Source organism: Anomaloglossus baeobatrachus, chromosome 3 (genome assembly GCF_048569485.1).
Source record: "Anomaloglossus baeobatrachus isolate aAnoBae1 chromosome 3, aAnoBae1.hap1, whole genome shotgun sequence".
Classification (NCBI taxonomy): Eukaryota; Metazoa; Chordata; class Amphibia; order Anura; family Aromobatidae; genus Anomaloglossus; species Anomaloglossus baeobatrachus.
The window spans coordinates 115,389,342-115,410,410 of NC_134355.1; the positions used below are offsets into that span (position 1 = coordinate 115,389,342).

Consider the following 21,069-nt stretch of genomic DNA (forward strand, 5'->3'; position numbering starts at 1 on the left):
TGCTTTTGGGTGACCTTATGCCACTCCTGGTGCAAAAATTTAAGCAGTTCTTTGTTTGATGGCTTGTGACTATCCATCTTCCTCTTGATTACATTCCAGAGGTTTTCAATGGAGTTCAGGTCTGGAGATTTGGCTGGCCATGACAGGGTTTTGATGTGGTGGTCCTTCATCAACACATTGATTGACCTAGCTGTGTGGCATGGCGCCTTGTCCTGCTGGAAAAAACAGTCCTCAAAGTTGGGGAACATTGCTTGAGCAGAAGGAAGCAACTGTTTTTCCAGGAGAGCCTTGTATATGGTTTGATTCATTCATCCTTCATACAGTTTAATCTGCCCAATTCCAGCCTTGCTGAAGCATCCGCAGATCATCACCAATCCTCCTACAAATTTCACAGTGGGTGAAAGACATTGCGGCTTGTACGCCTCTCCAGGTCTTCGTCTAACCATTAGACGACTAGGTGTTGGACAAAGCTGAAAATTAGACTCATCAGAGAAGATTACCTTACTCCAGTCCTCTATGGTCCAATCCTTATGGTCTTTGCCAAACTTCAGCCTGGCTCTCCTTTGCTTCTCATTGATCAAAGGCTTTTTGCTAGCTTTACATGACTTGAGCCCTGCCTCTAGGAGCGTGTTACAAACTGTTCTTGCTGTGCACTTCACCCCAGCTGCCATTTGCCATTCCTTTTGTAGGGCACTTAATGTCATCCTGCGGTTGCTGAGTGACATTCGAATAAGATGACGGTCATCCCGGTCAGTGGAGAGTCGCTTTTTCCCGCCGGTCTGTAGCTTTGTTGTTCCCAGTGTCTGCTGCGTGACCTTGTTGTAATGGACTGCTGTCTTAGAAATGTTAAGGATGGAGGCAACATGACGCTCACTGTATCCGTCTGCTAGTAAAGTCAGAATTGAGCCCTTCTTTTCCTCACTCAAGACTTTTCTTTTCAACTCTTTTGGCATCGTTAAAAGTAATTTTTTCATTCCTATTACGTTTGGAATATTACTAGCACTTGTTTTGCCATCCATCTTGTCCTATTGCAAGAGGATTGTGAAGACCACAGCAGTGTTTTTTTTATACTTTCCCTCGTTAAATAAGATTTGATCACCTAATCAAAAGCACATTAAGTAGAATGAAGAATGAGGTGTAATCTGGTTGGAATTCAACTGACACTAGAATGGAATGGCTGTCAAACATGTAGAGAAGCTGCTTTTTATAAAACTGCAGTGGTCTCTTAATTTTTGCCAGAGCTGTATTTACCTGACTGTAATTCTACAAAATCCTTCACTTAGTGCAAGTGTACCAATAAGAATTGATACTTTAATGCTGTTAAAAACAAACAAACAGTGATCACACCAAATATTGATTTGATTTAGATTTCTCTTTTGTTTACTCACTTTGCATTTTCTTAGCTTTTAACATTAAATTATTAACATTTAAATTTTTTAAAGCATTCTTTGCAGCATTTTTCCTCATCTGCCTGAAACCTTTTCACAGTATCATATATTATATATTATATACCTCACAATCAAACTGAAGCACCAAGAAGGAAAAGTTGTGGAACTATAAAAATCATAGATAGAAATGTTAATTATATGCAAATTATGAAAAATAGAAATACAAGTTTGAAAACATCTTGATTTGCTCAGTATCGAGTATGAGCACCACACACAGATACATTGGCTGTGTATGATAACAAATGAGATTATTAATAGTGGTCTGTGTTCTGCCATGCTGAAAACACTTGGGAACGCAAATCATATATATATACACACGGTATATATATGTGTATATATATACACACACACACACACACACCGTACTTTTCGCTTTATAAGACGCATCTGATTATAAGACGCACCCCCAAATTAGGTGAAGGAAAAGAGAATTTATTTTTTTTTTTAATGTTAAATGGGGTCCATCTTATAATGCCAGTGTCCGTCTAACAAATCATATAGGGTATATGTCCCTCATAGCCCCCCATCCTAAAATTAGCCCCCTTAATCTGGATATGGCCCCTTATATTGAATATAGCCCCCTTGTGCTGGCACACGTCCCCCAGTGATGCCACATGTCCCCCATTGATGGCACACGTCCCCTATTGCTGGCACACATCCCCTATTTATGGCACATGTCCCCCTGTGCTGACATGCGTCCCCTATTGCTGGCAGCCTGGCACAAGTTTCCTATTGCTGGCACACGTCCCCTACAGCTGGCACAGGTCTCCTACAGCTGGCACAGGTCTCCTATAGATGGCACAGGTCTCCTACAGCTAGCACAGGTCTCCTATGGATGGCATGCATCCCCTTGTGCTGCCCATGGCCCCCTATGGATGGCACCCGTCCCCCTGTGCTGCTTGTGGCCCCCTATGGATTGCACACATCCCCCTGTGCTGCGTATGGCCCCCTATAGATCGCACAAGTCCCCCTGTGTTAGATATCGCCCCCATGCTGCTGCCCATAGTAAAATAAAACACTCTTTCCTTACCTTCTCAGCGCTGTCCTCCCTCGTGTCTCCCTCCGTGCTTCTGCTCCTCCACTTCCTGGTTCTCGGTGCTGGTCATGTGATCGGCACAGCAGAGTGATATCATCTCTGCGTGCCTGATCACAGTGGAAGCAGGGACACAGGGGAGAAACGGTGGAGGGGGTAAGTAAAGCTCTTTTATTTTAGGATGAGCAGCAGCATGGGGGCAATATCTAACACAGGGGGGGCATGTGCCATCACAGGGGGGCGCAGGCACATATAATATACGCCGCTGCCCCAGCCCATCACTGCGGTGCGGTTTCAGCACCACGGTGATGAACAGCGGCAGTGCAGCAGTGCATATTATATGAGCGGGAGCAGGAGATCTAACGCTGCCGCCTGCAGCTTTCACAAGCCCCCAGCAGCGCTCCAGAGCTACCCCCACCTCCTCTGGACCCTGCAGTGTGTGTGTATATATATATATATATATATATATATATATATATATATATATATATATATATATATACACCCCCCCGTATATTCGGATTATAAGACGCACCCCCTACTTTCCCCCAACGCACACACACACACACACACCATACAGTACATTGAAAAAGTATTCAGAACCTATGAACGTTTCCACATTTATTCATGTTACATCCAGAAATTTAGATGTATTTATTGGGAATTTATGTGATATACCAATACATAGTAGCAAGTGTTCATGGAGTGTAAAGAAAATGATAAGGTAAAATATTTTAAAAAATCTGAAAATTGTGATGTACATTTGTATTCAGCCTCCTAAGTTAATACTTTATAAAACCACCTTTCTTTGCAAATTAATGTTGCAAGTCTTTTGGGGGTATGTCTCTACCAGCTTTACACTTCTAGAGGCTGAAAATTTTGCCCATTTAAAAAATATCTCTAGCTCAATGGGATTGCATGGAGGCGTTTGTTCAGAGCAGCCTTCAAGTCTTGTCACAGATTCTAAATGAGATTTAGGTCTGGACTTTGAATCATTCACATAGAGTACATGAATATGCTTTGATCTAAACCAGGGGTCTCAAACTCAGTTGGGTGTATGGGCCGCATATAGAAAAAAAAAATTGAGAGGGGCCGCATTCTTTGCAGGACAAAGTGACATTTTTAATGAATTCATGTTTTTTTTCTATACACCTTTGGATCACTTTTTTGAACAGTTTTTGCTTGTTTATTATAACAAACCTGCACTTTTTTGTTTAGTTAAGTTTATATATAAAAAAGCATTTTTAATGGCAAAAAATAAATTCATGCTTTATTTTGAATTTTATGACCTTCTTGTAATATTGTTTTAAATTTAGCAGCATCATATACTAATCTTAGCCAATATATTGTAGTAATGTCCCTATCTGTGTGCCCTGTAGTACTGTGCTCATCCTTGTGGTATTATGCCCATCCTTTTAGTATTGTGCCCATATTTTTATTATTGTGCCCATCCTTGTAGTATTATGCGCTCACCTTGTGGTATTGTTCCCAGTAGTACGGTATTGTGCCCATCCTTGAGCCCTGTAGTATTGTACCCAGTAGTATTATGCCCATCCTTGTAGCATTATGCCCTGTAGTTCTGTGCTCATCCTTGTGGTATTGTGCTCATCCTTATAATATTGTGCCCATCCTTGTAGTATTGTGCCCAGTAGTATTGTGCTCATCCTTGTAATATTGTGCCCAGTAGTATTGTGCTCATCCCTGTAGTATTGTGCTCATCCCTGTAGTATTGTGTCCATCCTTGTGGTATTGTGTCCATTCTTGTGGTATTGTGCCCAGTAGTATTGTGCCCATCCTTGTAGTATTGTGCCCAGTAGTATTGTGCCCATCCTTGTAGTATTGTGCCCATCCTTGTAGCATTGTGACCAGTAGTATTCATCCTTGTAGTATTGTACCTAGTAGCATTGTTCCCATCCTTGTGGTATTGTGCCCATCCTTGTAGTATTGTGCCCAGTTGTATTGTGCCAATCCTTATGGTATTGTGCCTATCCTTGTAGTATTGTGCCCAGTAGTATTGTGCCCATCCTTGTAGTATTGTGTCCAGTAGTAGTGCCCATCCTTTTGCCTTGCAGTATTGTGCCCTGTAGTATTGTGCCCTGCAGTATTGTGTTCATCCTTGTGTCCTGTAGTATTGTGCCCTGCAGTATTGTGTTCATCCCTGTGTCCTGTAGTATTGTGCCCTGCAGTATTGTGTTCATCCTTGTGTCCTGTAGTATTGTGCCCTGCAGTATTGTGTTCATCCCTGTGTCCTATAGTATTGTGCCCTGCAGTATTGTGTTCATCCTTGTGTCCTGTAGTATTGTGCCCTGCAGTATTGTGTTCATCCCTGTGTCCTATAGTATTGTGCCCTGCAGTATTGTGTTCATCCTTGTGTCCTGTAGTATTGTGCCCTGCAGTATTGTGTTCATCCCTGTGTCCTATAGTATTGTGCCCTGCATATAGAAAAAAATTCCAGCACCAAGTCCATAGGAAATCTTCATTAAAAATTCATCTTTTATTTATCAAAACTTATAAAAATCCATGTTAGCAATTGCCCCAACAGAGGACGCGTTTCGAACGACAAAGTTCTTAATCCGTCTCTAAATTTAGAGACGGATTAAGAACTTTGTCGTTCGAAACGCGTCCTCTGTTGGGGCAATTGCTAACATGGATTTTTATAAGTTTTGATAAATAAAAGATGAATTTTTAATGAAGATTTCCTATGGACTTGGTGCTGGAATTTTTTTCTATACACATGAAATGAGTTCTGCTACCTTCCTTTCCGTGCACAGTCCTGGATAAGCAATCTCTGGCAGCAAGCAGGTGAGCGGGACAAAGTGAAGTTGTGTTTATTGTGCCCTGCAGTATTGTGTTCATCCTTGTGTCCTGTAGTATTGTGCCCTCTAGTATTGTGCTTATCCTTGTGGTATTGTGCCCTGTAGTATTGTGCTCATCCTTGTAGTATTGTGTCCTGTAGTATTGTGCCCATCCTTGTAGTTTTGTGCTCATCCTTGTGGTATTGTGCCCTGTAATGTTGTGCCCATCCTTGTAGTATTGTGCTCATCCTTGTGGTATTCTGCCCTGTAGTATTGTGCCCATCCTTGTAGTATTGTGCCCAGTAGTATTGTGCTCATCCTTGTGTCCTATAGTATTGTGTCCTGCTGTATTGTGCCCATCCTTGTAGTATTGTGCCCTATAGTATTGTGCTCATTCTTGTGGTACTGTGCCCTGTAGTATTGTACTCATCCTTGTAGTATTATGCCCAGTAATATTGTACCCATCCTTGTAGTATTGTGCTCATCCTTGTGTCCTGTAGTATTGTACCCATCCTTTAGTAATACGCAAAAAAAAAAAATTCTCCTCACCTTTCCTCCATTCCCTGTCTGCCCACGATCAGTGTTAGCAGCGTTTTGGATGCAGCATGTTTCAGCTGCGTCCAAAACACAGTGTTATACAGTACAAGCATAGTGAATGGGATTTCTAAAAATCCCATGGCCACTATGCTTGTGAGACCAGCAGTGAAACTGGATCTGTGGTGCGGTTTGCAGAGGCCGCAGCATGTGAATTCATGCTGCGGAGTCGCATGCCCTCCCTAGGGAGAACACAGCAGAGACAGCAGCGCTCTGGACCCTGATCGTGGGCACGGGTGCTGCGGTCTCCTGCAGAGGAGACTAGCGGCCGTGCAGGTGAGGACCCGCCGTGTCGAGGGACACAGCTGGTCCTCATCATGACCAAGTACTTGCTTGTTGCGGCCCATGACGATCACAGCTCTATGCCCAGGGCCGGCGCCGGCAGGACGTTTCTACAATTGAATCAATTTCGGTGCTGCGCTGAGGAGCTGTCTGCGTTATACCAATGGCTACCGTCGGCCAATCAGATGCAAGGTGGTGACGTCATACAGTGACATCAGTTCCTTGCATCTGATTGGCGGGCAGCAGCCATTGGTATAGTGCAGACAGCTCCTCAGAGCGGCAATGATTCAATTGTAGTAAGGTCCTGCCGGCGCTGACCCGCGGCATAGAGCTGTGATCGTCACGGGGTCTGCAGGCCGCCACAAGCAGCCCTGGGGGCTGCATGCGGCCCGTGGGCCGCGTATTTGAGACCTCTGATCTAAACCATTCCATTGTAGCTCTGGCAGTATGTATAGGAACAATAGTTGATCAGCTCACCAGATCCAAAGTTCATTCAGCGTGCTGCAGGATAAGGTGTGGTGCTCGGACAAAGATCTCTGGGCCAACTCCCATATTCTTGTTGGATGCCGGACACCTGGGAGTTAAGTGTACTAATATGTTTAGGGTTGTTGTTCTGCTAGAAGGTGCACCTATGCCCTAGTCTCAAGGTTTTCCTGCATGATTGCCCTGTATTTAGCTAAATCCAACTTCCCATGAACTCTGACCAGCTTCCTTGTCACTACTGAAGAAAATCATCCTCCCAGCATGATGCTGCCACCACCATGACAGATGGTGTGGATGGTGTTTTCAAGGTGATGTGCAGTGTTTGTTTTCCACCTCATAGAATTTAGCCCAGAAAGTTCTACTATGGTCTCATCTGACCAAAGCATCTTCTTCCACATACTGTGTACCTTATATGGCTTTTTTGATAAGTGCAAGCAGGACTTCCTATGACTTGTTTTTTAAAAATTCCTTTTGCCACTCTTTCATTGAAGCCAAATTTGTGGAGTATATGACTAATAATTTTCCTGTGGACAGATTCTCCCACCTGAGCTGTGGATCACTGCAGCTCCTTCAGAGTGACCATGGGCCTCTTGGCAGTGTCTCTAATTAGAGCTCTCCTTGCTTGGGATGTCAGTTAAGGTGGACAGCCATGTTTTGGTAGGTTTTCAGTTGTGCCATATTCTTTCTATTTTAAGATGATGGATTGAACAGTGCTCTGCGAGATGTTCAGAGCTTAGGCTATTTATTTTTAACGTAAAGCCTGCTTTACTCTTCTTCACAACTTTATTTTTTACCTGTCTCGTGTGTATATAGTTACATAGGTTGAAAAAAGACCTAGGTCCATCTAGTTCAACCTTCCTCCACCAATTCTACATTTTGTCACTAAATCATTTATAACGGACGATTTTGTGTGTACTGAGGAAATCATCCAGCCCTTTTTTTTATAGTTGTTATAGTATATGCCATTACTACGTCTTGTGATAGGGCATTCCACAATCTGACTGCTCTAACTGTAAAGAACCCTTTCCTAATTAGCTGCCGCAATCGCCTTTCTTCCACTTCTAGTGAGTGCCCCCTGGTCCTTAGTATTGTCTTTGGAAGGAATAAGTCATGTGCCAGTCCTTTATATTGACCACACATGTATTTACATGTATAAATGAGATCTCCTCTGAGACGTCTTTTTTCTAAGGTAAACAAATCTAACTTTTTCAACCTCTCATCATATGGAAGGCGTTCCATTCCTTACAATAATCTAGTTGCCTGCCTTTGAACTAACTTCTGAACATCCTTTTTAAAATGTGGAGCCCAAATCTGGATCCCATATTCCAGATGTGGCCTTACAAGTGATTTTAGAGAGCGGTAACAATACGCTGAGATCACGGGATCTAATCTCTCTTTTTATACACCCTAAAAACTTGTTTACATTTGCAGCTACTGCTTGACCTTGAGTACTGCTGCTCAGTTTACTTATAACCAGAATACTCAGGATTTTACTAGGGGATCATGCTACAAATGGGCTGAATACAAAATGCACGTCATAATTTTCAAATTTATATTTTTATAACATTTAGAAAAAATATATATAATTTACGTTACACTTCCTTGCTAGTTAGTGTTGGTATATCACATAAAATCCCAATAACATACATTTAAGCTTGTGGATGTAAAAGCTCACAGGGCATGAATACTTTTTCAAGGAACTGTATTTATTTATTTATTTTTACCAAAGGGGGGGTGCGAGGAGGAGTAGACAACATTTGCCTTTGGAACTGGGCCCCTGACCCTTTAAGACCCTGTTAAAACCCCACAATCACAGGGGAATCTACAATATTCTTGACTATTCAGATAGAGAGGAAGTTTTACATACTGTAAGCACACGCTACTTTGGCTCCAGGAGCTCCTGTTGTAATCCTGTACAGGTCACTGATACATTGAGTCAGAATTACAGTGTATGTATCTCTTTATATAACTATACAACAGCCTTTGATCATAGGACATAGATACTAGGCTCGCCTCATTCTTTTTAATATACATGTATATTTGTGCATATTGTTGTTGGGATAAAAACTTTGCATTACTATAAAAATGTACTATATCATTGCCTTCCATTATACATGTATGAACAATAGAAAGGCATTTCATGAAACCCCACTCACAGATAAATTCTTGCTTTCTATAATACATATTGTATCGGCTTTTCCATCTGAAGTGCTCCCCTCTCCATTCATAGCCATTCCTAATGGTATAAGAGCTAATTTTGACTGAAACATATATCACAAAGCGTTCAGCCCTATACAAGAGCACTACAGTGTAGAATGACAGCAGAACAATGTCACCTATTTATTAATAATATTTCATATGAACATCTCCGGCGCTCCTTTTATCTTTCTTCTCCCGTTCATGGTAGTGTTTGTTTCAAAATGCTTTGAAGCATTACTGCTTTCCAGAAGGTCATCGTGCTTGACTGCCAAGAGAGACGAGTACATGAGTAGCTGGGTAATGCATGTTATCACGTCTAGCTATTGACTTGTAAGTAGCACTTACAATCCTTGTCCTAGGGAGGTTCGGGATGATGACACTGGTGACCACAAAAGAGAGTCATGGACAAAAAACCTCCTTTCCTTTTTTCAGTTCTTTGTTAAAGATTTCTTAGAAACATGAAATGATTTAAAAGTGTTTTCTTCTGCCTTATGCCACTTAGCTCCAGACTCTATTTTTGTTGATAAAGCCTTTCCTAGGCCAATATGGTTTGCTATGCATCTGAGAGCGTTCATGTTCACCATTAGAAAGCTTCATTCACTTACTCATAGTTTAGATATACATCGTTCTCGGTTCACCACCTTCATATAGACTTTGTGCCTGTGACATATAAGAGGAGTAATACCGGTACACAGGTTCTCTAAACAAAGAGGAGATCTCAACACGTGGGGGGAGGCTTAACGCCACTTTTTGACCAATTACTTCTGTTTCTATATTAAGAGTCAATTAATAAAGGTTACAAAGCTGTAAAAAGGGATTTTTCCGGCTGCTAGGAATGTCTCATGTCTCTGCCTTTAGTTGGAAGGTTCCCCTGATAATTAGATCACTGGATGCCCCAGACAGTTGTGGGGGACTTCTCGTAACGATCTTTGGGAAATCCTGGTAATATTGTTTCTTTTTCCTCTAGCAACACAACAGAGCAAATGAACCCTTAACTGTCCATTAACCCCTTGGCAGTCGCCTCTGAACTTATATGGCAGCCATGCGTCATCATGATATGGAGCAGGCCTCAGGAACTTCCCCAGCTCCACACCTGTGTTACACAGCCGGCGCATCATAATAACTGATGTGGTCAAAGCTAATTCCAACTCCAGCAGCTTGACCTCTTGAATGGAAATTTTAATGATGACAGAGGCATTTAAAAGGCTCCAACATGGCAGTCACCCCTCCAGAGCCTCAGTTATTTTGTGCAGTGAGATTGCTAATTGCCAATGAGTGGCAATGGTAGCCAGAGGTCTACTGAAGGCCACTATGTCTATTAAGCCGGTATCACACTTGCGATTGCCTCGCGTGTATCTCGCGTGAGTCTCACGGTGCATCACACGGCACGGACTCACACTCTCCTCACAGGAGCGGGTCGGTTGCACGCATCTCTATGCAGGTGAGACGCTCCTGTGAGGAGAGTGTGAGTCTGTGCCGGGTGATGCACCACGAGACTCGCGCGAGATACACACGAGGCAATCGCAAGTGTGACACCGGCCTTATAATGTTACTCCTATGAAGCCTTTGCTGTTCCTGGACTTTATGGGAGACCAGTAATTTTACAATAGAATGCAATACTGCAGTACTGTAATGTATATTATTGGCATTCAAGTGGCCACAAGTTCAAGGACCTTAAGAAGACTAATAAAAAGAGTAAAAAAAACAAAACATAAAAATTTCAGCCTAATACCTAATAGCTTAGCTATTTCCAGCAGTCCCACGCATGATGAATGGAGTAGAGGTTAAGCATGCACATCTCCACTCCACCTAGTTAATCCTTTCACAACGCGGCCAATTTCCATTTTTGCATTTTCGTTTTTTCTTCCCCTTCTCCCCAGGGTCATAACTTTTTTTATTTTTATGTCCACATACACTTATGAGGGCTTGGGTTTTTTTGCAGGACACGTCTTAGTTTTGAATGACTCCATTCATATCACCACATAGTGTACTGAAAAATGGGGAAAAAAAATCAGATTGGAGAGAAATTGTGAAAAAAAACCAGCAATTCTGACATGGCTTTTGGGGAATTGGTTTTACAGTGTACTGTACATTTTGTGGTAAAACATGTCTCATAATATGATTTTCCTCATGAATACGATTACAGCGATACGAAACATGTCCACATTTTTTTATTTTAGTGATGAAAAAAAAACATAGCTTTGCAAAAAAAAAACCTTTGGGCTTTTTGGCTGTTGTGTCACCAATTTCCAAGGCCCATAACACTTTAATTTTTTGGTCTATGGAACAGTGTGATGTCTTAACTTTTTACTGATATGATTTTGGGATAGATGCGATGTTTTGATAGCTTGTTACAGGATATTTTTGGTATTGCAGCAACCAAAAAACCCTGAATTTTGGAGGTTCCGGAATTTTTTCTGTTTACACTGTTTACCGATCGGGTTCATTATTTTTATATCTTCATTGGTTGGACTTTTCTGAACTTGGCGATACCACATATGTGTATTTTTTAAATTTTATTATTACCTTTATTTTTAATGGTGCAAAAAGGGAGCAGGTGATTTTAACTTTAATGTTTTTTTAAACTTTTTTTTTTTTACTTTTCACTGTTCTTAATAGTCCCCTTAGGGGACTATAACCTGCGATCATATGATTGCTTGTGCTATATAATGCTATGCCACAGATTAAAATGACGTACCCCCATGTCAGCATGTGTTAAATGCCGCTGTCAGAGTTTGACAGCGGGTATTTAATAGGTTAGCAATTGTGATTGTTAGAAGCAGGTCCTGGCTGTCACACACAGCCATCACCTGCCGAGTATGTGAAGGGCTCACCTCGTAAGCCCGCTCCATGGACCCACTTCCGACTTGTGCAGTACATGTTTGGTGGATGTCATGAAGGGGTTAACTATGTAATACGGGTTTTTCTCGAAAATAAGACCTACCCCTAAAATAAGCCCTGGCTTGATTTCACAGTATTTTTAGAGTATGCGTGAAATATAAGCCCTACTGCAAAAATAATCCCTAGTTACAGCCAAGGCTGGCGTTAGGGGGAGTCAAACAGAACAATTTCTCATGGCCCCCACTCTCTTTGGGACCCTAGAATTAGATTGTTTAAGGACCTTTGATGACTTCACAGTAATGTGACATGATGTAATAGAAGATTTTCAGGGGTGCGGATGTCCACACAGCGGATTTCAGTACACAGGTCAGTACACCCTACCATTCCATTCACTTGAGTGCATTGGTCGATGCTGGGGTTGTTATGTCCATTCTACTAGACATGTTTAGTCAGATATAACTGGGCCTAATCTATAGTTGTTGCTTATTTACAATAAATGGGCCACTAGCAGTATGATGGGTCACTACTGAGTAATTCATTCATATCCATTAACCATTAACTTAGTAATTTAACCCCTTCAGCCCCCGGGCACTTTCCGTTTTTGCGTTTTTGTTTTTTGCTCCTTTTCTTCCGAGAGCCGTAACTTTTTTATTATTCCGTCAATCTTGCCATATGAGGGCTTGTTTTTTGCGGGACGAGTTGTACTTTTAAATGAAATCATAAGTTTTACCATATAGTGTACTGGAAAACGGCAAAAAAATTCCAAGTGCGGAAAAATTGCAAAAAAAGTGGGATCTTACAATAGTTTTTGGGATATTTTATTCACCGTGTTCACTTTATGATAAAACTGATGTATCTATGTGATGCCTCAGGTCGGTGCGAGTTTGTAGACACCAAACATGTATAGGTTTACTTGTATATAAGGGGTTAAAAAAAATTCACAAGTTTGTCCAATAAAAGTGGCGCACGTTTTGCGCCATTTTCCGAAACACATAGCGTTCTTATTTTTTGGGATCTATGGCTCAGTGATGGCTTATTTTTTGCGTCTCGAGCTGACGTTTATAATGGTACCATTTTTGCGCAGATGCTACATTTTGATCGCCTGTTATTGCATTTTGCGTAAAACTTGCGGCGACCAAAAAACGTAAATTTGGTGTTTGGAATTTTTTTGCCACTACGCCGTTTACTAATCAGATTAATTGATTTTATATTTTGATAGATCGGGCATTTCTGAACGCGGCGATACCAAATATGTGTATATTTATTTATTTTTTAACCCTTTAATTTTCAGTGGGGGGAAAGGGGGGTGATTTGAACTTTTAGGTTTTTTTTTTTTTTTTTATTTTCTAAAACTTTTTTTTTTACTTTTTTTTTTTATTTTACTAGTTCCCCTAGGGGGCTATAGCAATCAGCAATCCAATCGCTGATCGCTATCTGCTGGTCACAGCAATACAGCTGTAAACAGCAGATTCAGTCACTTTGGTTTTCCCTCTGCTCTCGGCCGAGGGAAAACGAAAGTGAAACATCATAGCAGCAGGCGTCATCACATGACCCTGTGCTACGATGGCAACCACCGATAGTCACGTGATAACACACGTGACTTCCGGTGGGGGCGGCGGTAAGTAACAAACATGGCCGCGCGCATTTAAATCTTGCTGCCAGACTTTGGCAGCAAGATTTAAGGGCTTAATGGCCGCGGGTGGAAGCGATTCCACCCGCGGCTAGGAGGCACACGTCAGCTGTTGAAAACAGCTGATATGTGTGCCGATCCACGCCGCCTGCCCGCGGCAGGGGGCGGGGCTTAACGGGACACGATCCTGGACGGATAGATCCGTCCAAGGTCGTGAAGGGGTTAATATATTGTAATCATTGTGGGTAGAATGTATTAAAACTAAAATTAACTGATCTCTGTCTTTAGTGTACCATAACTAAGTCAGTATATGGTGAAAAGTATTTCATACTTGAGTTAATGCTGTTTCTATAGTGAAATTTAGCTTTAAATTATATTTACCATCACAGTATATACAGGTATTTTGGAAGTTGATTATAATTGTACTAATAGTATTATATAATGATTATTACATGCCTTGTATATATAAGTTGTAGGATTGTAGGCGGCCCAGTGGCTCAGTGGTTAGCATTGCAGTCTTGCAGCGCTGGGGTCCTGGGTTCAAATCCCACCAAGGAAAAACACCTACAAGGAGTTTGTATGTTCTCCCAGTATTTGCATGGGTTTCCTCCAGGTTCTTCGGTTTCCTCCCACACTCCAAAGACATCCTGATAGAGACCTTAGATTGTGAGCCCCAATGGGGACAGTGTTGCCAATGTACGTAAAGCACTATGGAATTAATAGCACTATATAAAAGTGAATAAATATTGGTATATATTTTGTACATTTGTCAGTGTGGATTGTCCTTGGTCATTGGGACCCCTTGTTGATTTTATTGAATTGTTATGATTTTAAATTATTTAATAAGAATAAAAATATGAATTTTAACAATTGGGTTATTATTGCACCTGATCCCCTTGAGGGTGATTTTGTGGTTGGATGATATAATCAAAGGTCTCTTTAATTGCAAGAGTCTAAAAAAACTAACTAATACGAGGCAGGTTGGTATGCAGGAGTGGCATTTGAGGAAACTGGGCAATTTCACATTCTCATATTCCTGAGGTCACTGAGTTCACAGACCTGCATCTCTTGGCATTAAGCCGTATTTTTTGCCAAGAAATGCAGATTTGGTGCTGAAATTTATACACCATATTCCTGCACCTAATCTGCATCTTCTGGCAAAAAAACGCATCAAAATACAATGTGGTTTGATGCGACAGAGCTGTGATTTTGTTGCAATGTGATGCAGGTTTGGTGCAGGAATATGGTGTATAAATTTCAGCACCAAATCTACATCTATTGCCAAAAATGCACAAAAACAGTTTTGACGCCATTTTGGTGTGGTTTTCTGCCAGGAGATGCAAATTTGGTGCTGAAATGTCTGCACAAGATTTCTGCACCAAATTTGCATCTCCTGGCAGAAAAGTGCACCGAAACTGTGTCAAAAATATTTTTGTGTGTTTTCTTGCCAAGTGATACAAATTTGGTGCTGAAATTTATATACCATATTCCTGCACCAAGTCTGCATCGCCTTGGAAAAAAATCGCAACAAAACGAAATGCAGTTTTGATGCAATTTTTTGCCAGCAAATGTAGATTTGGTCCAGGAATATGGTATATAAATTTCAGCACCAAATCTGCATCTCTTGGAAGAAAAAAAACACAATTTTTTTGCCAAGAGATGCAGGTCTGTAAACTCAGTGACCTCACTGAGATTAATGAGGTCACCTTAGGTCAAATTACCTGCGGTCACAGGTCAAGGACCGTTGGAACCTCCAGCTGTGACCACAAATAAGAGTGATGTCACCACTCATCGCTGCAGCTCAGTTATTCTCTGGCTAAAGCCCACACCATGCGGTCATGTTCTGTGCCCATGTGCTGTGACTTCAGTATGTAGCAGAACTGGAATCGTCATGGGACCTCGTGAGAATTACATTGGAACTGGGTGTTTTTGGGGTTAATAAAGGGGTGAAAGAGGTTTTTTTGTATTTTATTTCAAATAAAGGATTTTTTCTGCTTTGTGTTTTATTTATTTTTACTTACAGATTAGTAATGGAGGGTCTCAGACGCCTCCCATTACTAATCTACGACTTAAGGCCACGTCTCACTAAGCAACATCGCTAGCAACATCGCTGCGGAGGCACGACTTTTGTGACGCAACAGCGATGTTGCTAGCGATGTTGCTGTGTGACATCCAGCAACAACCTGGCCCCTGCTGTGAGGTCGCTGGTTGTTGCTGAATATCCTGGACCATTTTTTAGTTGCTCTCCCGCTGTGAAGCACACATCGCTGTGTGTGACAGTGACAGAGCAACAACTGAATGTGCAGTGAGCAGGGAGCCGGCTTCTGCAGACGCTGGTAACCAATGTAAATATCGGGTAACCAAGAAGCCCTTTCATTGGTTACCCGATATTTACCTTCGTTACCAGCGTCCGCCGCTCTCACGCTGCCAGTGCTGGCTCCCTGTTCCCTGCACACATAGCCAGACTACACATCGGGTAATTAACCCGATGTGTACTCTGGCTAGGAGTGCAGGGAGCCAGCGCTAAGCGGTGTGTGCTGGTAACCAAGGTAAATATCGGGTTGGTTACCCGATATTTACCTTAGTTACCAAGCGCAGCATCGCTTCCACGCGTCGCTGCTGGCTGGGGGCTGGTCACTGGTTGCTGGTGAGATCTGCCTGTTTGGCAGCTCACCAGCAACCCGTGTAGCGATGCTCCAGCGATCCCTGCCAGGTCAGGTTGCTGGTGGGATCGCTGGAGCGTCGCTTAGAGTGACGGTACCTTTAGTGACAGCTGTGAGTTGTCATTAACCCCTTATATTATCCCGATTGCCACTGCATCCAAGCAATCGGGATGAGCAGGGTAAAGTTCCGGGATTGTCGCAGTGGAGGTCCACCCATAACTAGTTAAAAGACTTTAGAATACATAATAAATATTGGGCAAATCATTGAAGACAGTTTTTTTCGCAATAAATTACGACTCAATTCTGGTACCTTTAGCTTGAAATATATGCTCCAGTATGTAATATGCTAGCTACCACACTTTAACACTACAAAAGCTTTTTTACTACAAAGTGACCCAACCTTAAGAGTTTGAAGTAACACATAGTAAAAAAGATTCTTCAATCAGGACTTGGGGAGCCGAGGAATGAACATATTTCTGAATGTAGCAATGCTATTGCTTTCTCCACAGTGCACTGGACGCTTTTATCCATGATGCATTCAGGACAAAATAGGAAGTAAAATGATTTTTGAAAAGTAATTTTTGTTTAGCTCGAACAACAAATCAATGCATCTAAGGAAACTTTTCATAGAAGCAGAAATTGTGTGTTTTCATTGAAGAAAATGCGGGTACTCAAAGCAGCAGAAGAAATGTCACGGTCTTTTATTCTGAATCATCCGATCCTCAGTATACATAAGCGATGCAGTGTACTCAAGGGAATAATTCAATATTGTCTGGTTCCTTCACCAAGAAAGCTGAATGTAAGATACCCACTGGATGGTTCATAGGAAGTATTCCTAAATTATCATCAAAGCCTAACATAGACTTTTCAGGTTTCATTCTGGTTTACATTACCTTTCAGTTTCTTAAACAATTTATTGATTATAGAGCCAGTCATATACAGTGCAAAGTCACAAAATCCCCCCAAAATTGGAAATCTCTTATAGCAATATTTTATTCAGATTATAGAACACCGATCAGAAGATAAACAAACGTTCCACATTTTTCCATTTTGGATGAAAAAAATTAACTCTTTTAGAAGATGATGGCAGCAACATATCTTGAAAAAATTGGGTCAGGGCCATATCTACTATCGTGTAGCGCATCCTTGCTCTTTTTAAAAGTCTGTAAATGTCTAAGAAATGAAGAAAACAATTGCTGGAATTTTGTAAGAGGAATCAACCTGATGAAGGATTCTAGCTGCTCAACAGACCTGGGTAGAGGTGGAAGAGCCCGCAGATGTTCGGGTCCGACAGGACTTTAAAAAAAAAAAGTTCGGTTCAGGACCGGACTTGAACACGAACTTGATCACCGACCCTGAACCCCATAATAATATAATCTATGGGGATCCGAACTTAAGTGTTATAAAATGGTGCAAAAGGAAGCAAAATGGGGATTAAAGTAACACTTACTCCGTGCAGCTTTCACACTGCTTCCGGGTCCACTCATTAAACCTCATGATTACTCACTGTTTCCTCTGCCCACCCTCTGTGACAGCATCTGTGATTAATTGCAATCAGACTGCCGGCATCTGTGATCGGTTGCCATCACACTATCTATCTGGGTCCCTGAAGTGGAGTGTAAAAATAAATAATTGGAAAAATTGCATAGGGTCTTCTGTATTTTGAAACCCAGCACAGATAAAGCAGACAGCTAGAGGCTGCAGACCCCAGCTGTGTGCGTTATCTTGGCTAGGTATAAAAATATGAGGAACCCCATGAGGCTTTTCTAAAATTATTTAAATAAATCATTTAAAAAACGGAGTGCAGTTCCCCCAATTTTGACATTCAGCCAAAATAATGCAGACAGCTGGGGGCTGATATTCTCAGGCAGGACAAACCCATGGTAATTGGGCCCCCCAGCCTTACAAAGCAGCCCGCAGCCACCCCAGAATTAATGCGTTCATTAGATATGGTTCATCCCCACTGACCTGGAGTGGTGGCAATCGGGGTAATATAAGGTGTTAATGACAGCTGTGATTTGTCAAAAAAATCACAGCTGTCATCAAACCCAAGGTTAGCAATGGAGAGGGGTCTATGAGACCTTTCCATTACTAATCATGTAAGTAAAAATAAAAAAAAACACAAAAAAATACTTTAGTTAACAAACAAAATACACCTCTTTCTCTAATTTATTAACCCCCTAAACAACCCAGCAGGTCTGACATAATCCACAGACACAATGTCCCACGGCAATCCTGGCCCTGCTACATATTGAGATCGCAGTGTGCAGTCAAACTAGAAAACGTGACCAAGCATTGTGGAGTCAGGAACACACTGACAGAGACGCAGCTATGAGTGGTGACGTGAGATAGTTCACCTGAGGTCACAGCTGCGGTTCCCACGGTACCCCAGCTGTGACTTCAGGCGAACTCAATGAACTCAGCTCCGGTGAAAAGTATGAAATTACCCGAGGTGAACTCAATGCCAAGTTACTAGCTTATGCTATGTACGCAAGTTGAGTACTACCTCTCCTGGCAGAAAAACACACCACACCACACAAAAACATGATGCAATTTTGATGCATTTTTCTTCCAGGTGATGTAGATTTGGTGCAGAATTTTCTGCAACAAATTTCTACACCAAATCTGCATTTCTTAGAAGGAAAATCAGACTTTTTCTTTTGATAAGTCCAGTTGGAACCGGCATACCTGAACATCAGTGGGTTCGCCCATCTCTAGACTTTGCAATTTTACATTGAGAAACATTTTACTGAAGTCATTGCACAATTTGTAGATGCAATAGTCCACAAATTGATGATCCTCTGATCATCTTTGCTTCTGAGAGTCTCTGCCTCTCTAACACACTTTTTTTTATATGCATTCATGTGGTTTAGCTGAAAATTGCCTCCCGACCCCCACTCCTTGCCTTGTTTTAATTAGCACCACTTACTTTTCCAGCTTTTTGTGAACCGTGTGCCAACTTTTTTGTGATGTGTGGCTGCCATTAATTTCTCAATGAGCTAATTTTTCAAATGAAATGGAAAAATGTAAATGTCTAATTATAACTTTGTGATCTGTGATCTATGTTCTGTTGTGTATAAAATATGGTTATAAGAGATTTCCAATCATTACAATCTCAGCGATTTCAGTGGGATTAGCTAACTATCTAATGTGTATGGTGACCTCCTAAATCATCCCCAATGGTAGATGTTAGGAGAGATAAGAATCAGGCAGTTGTGGAGGCTGTTGGCAGCTTCTGACAGTCGAACCTGCAGGGATCCTATATTTATCATGTATCTTAATAAATGTCTATGTGATAAATCTCTATTGGGCAACTCCTTTAATCTTTGTCTTTCCCAGGTCCTGTATTTTGAAAGCAGAAATATGTCGCACTTTTTCTACATAATGCTTAATACATACCACTCCCTGACCATTTTGCTTTTGTGCCACACCAGTTCTTAGCTGGGCTTTTCAACCCAATGCAAAGCAAGCAGGCGAAACGCGCAGTGTGAGGATAGCTACCTGGTTTTCTGGGCCTTGTGGTAAGGTTGCTCTGTTTTTCTGTATCAAGTTATAGGCCTATATTTGTGTAAAGGGGAATACTCTTGTTGGTACCCCATTACTATTTATAAGGTCTTTATATACTGATACCAAACTTGCTTTACATTCCTGATTAAGTTGATTGCTAATAACAGTTAATCTTGTGTACTCTCTGGAGTACTTCTCTAGAATTCATTTGTGGGTCCTTTTACATTTTTCTTTTTATACAATCATGTACATTATGAGTCTTGCACATATCTTCCTATGGTGCTTGGTTATACTATAAGCATCCATGTAGAAAAATACCAATAATGTACCATGGTTAAGGATCTTACCTGTAGAGGTCTAGAATGAGTCCTTCTTTAAAACGAGAACCCAGATTATTCAGAAGACGCTCGTGCTGTCCATATAAGCATATAAGATTGGATGCTGGAAATGGCTTCAGCGATAAACAAGTTATAGCTTCCACCATGCTGTACTGATTGATGTGCAGCCGGAAGTAATCTCCACTAGTTGCTTTGCCAGTTATCATTTCTTGTCCCTAAAATATCATTGTAAAAAGTATTTAATAAATGTTGAATTAAGTTGAAATGAAAATGGTGAGTAAAGCCAAACAATTCTATAGATCTCTTGCAGATTTTGTTTCACACTACTGAGATTGGTTGAAGTGGATATGATTTGACAATACAAACACCATACATTTTTAAAGAGGTGGGACACTCCTTTTTTATTGTTGGCTTATCCTCAGGATAGGCCATCAATATCTGACTAGGGTAGGCTGGAAGATCTCGGATGCTTCCAGGACACAGCAGCTCCATCATAACTATATGGCCACTGGCGGGTACAGCAGATCCACCCCATATTCCTTTAAATATAGGTAGATCTGCAGTATCCAGCCGGGGCCACTATAAAAATGATGGAACTGCGGTGTTACAGCAACATTCAAGAACTTCTGGCAATTGGTGGTAACAGCTGATAGGTGAGGGTGCCACTATTGATAAGATACTAATGGCCTATCCTTAGGCCATCAATAAAAAAAAGTAGCGCTCTTAGATTAGATGAGGCCTGTCTAGTTACTTTGAAAATTCATGTCAGAATGGCTGTATTAGCCTGATGTAAAGATAAGCATTTTTCAATCCAGCTAAAGCTACTTATTTTAATATACTTAAAAGGTTCATAAAGCCATTCTGTAATTTGTAATCAGTTTACAACACAGCAAAAGGATCTCATGGTTAAAATTAATTATTGGAGTGAGAAGGGTGCAAATATTTTTCCAAGTCATAGATATACCATTGAACAATGTGAAGACGGTCATCAAGAAATGGCTTAAATTTGGCAAAGCAGTAACATTCTCTAGAACTGGACGTACCTCAAAAATTATTGAAAAGGCAAGAAGAGAATTGGTCTATTAGGCTGCCAAGAGGCCTAAAACAATATTCAGGGACCAATAGAAATTTGTGGAAAGTACTTGCTGTATACTGCATGTGAGAACAAACTCCCTTATTCTTCATTGTGGCTTGTGGAGTAGGGTGGTAAAATTAAAGCTTATTCTTACAAAAAAAAAGCATACAAGCCCAAAGTT

At 41.3% G+C, this 21,069-nt stretch overlaps 1 protein-coding gene across 4 annotated transcripts in view; it reads right to left on the reverse strand.

The window, feature by feature from the left end:
* Positions 1-21,069, reverse strand: part of CFAP61 (cilia and flagella associated protein 61) — a 447,743-nt gene that overhangs the window by 61,608 nt on the left and 365,066 nt on the right. For all 4 annotated transcript variants that reach the window (XM_075339389.1, XM_075339390.1, XM_075339388.1 and 1 more), the window contains one exon: positions 19,823-20,028. In XM_075339389.1, the coding sequence (XP_075195504.1) occupies positions 19,823-20,028 (206 nt within the window). The remainder of the gene's footprint in view (positions 1-19,822; positions 20,029-21,069) is intronic.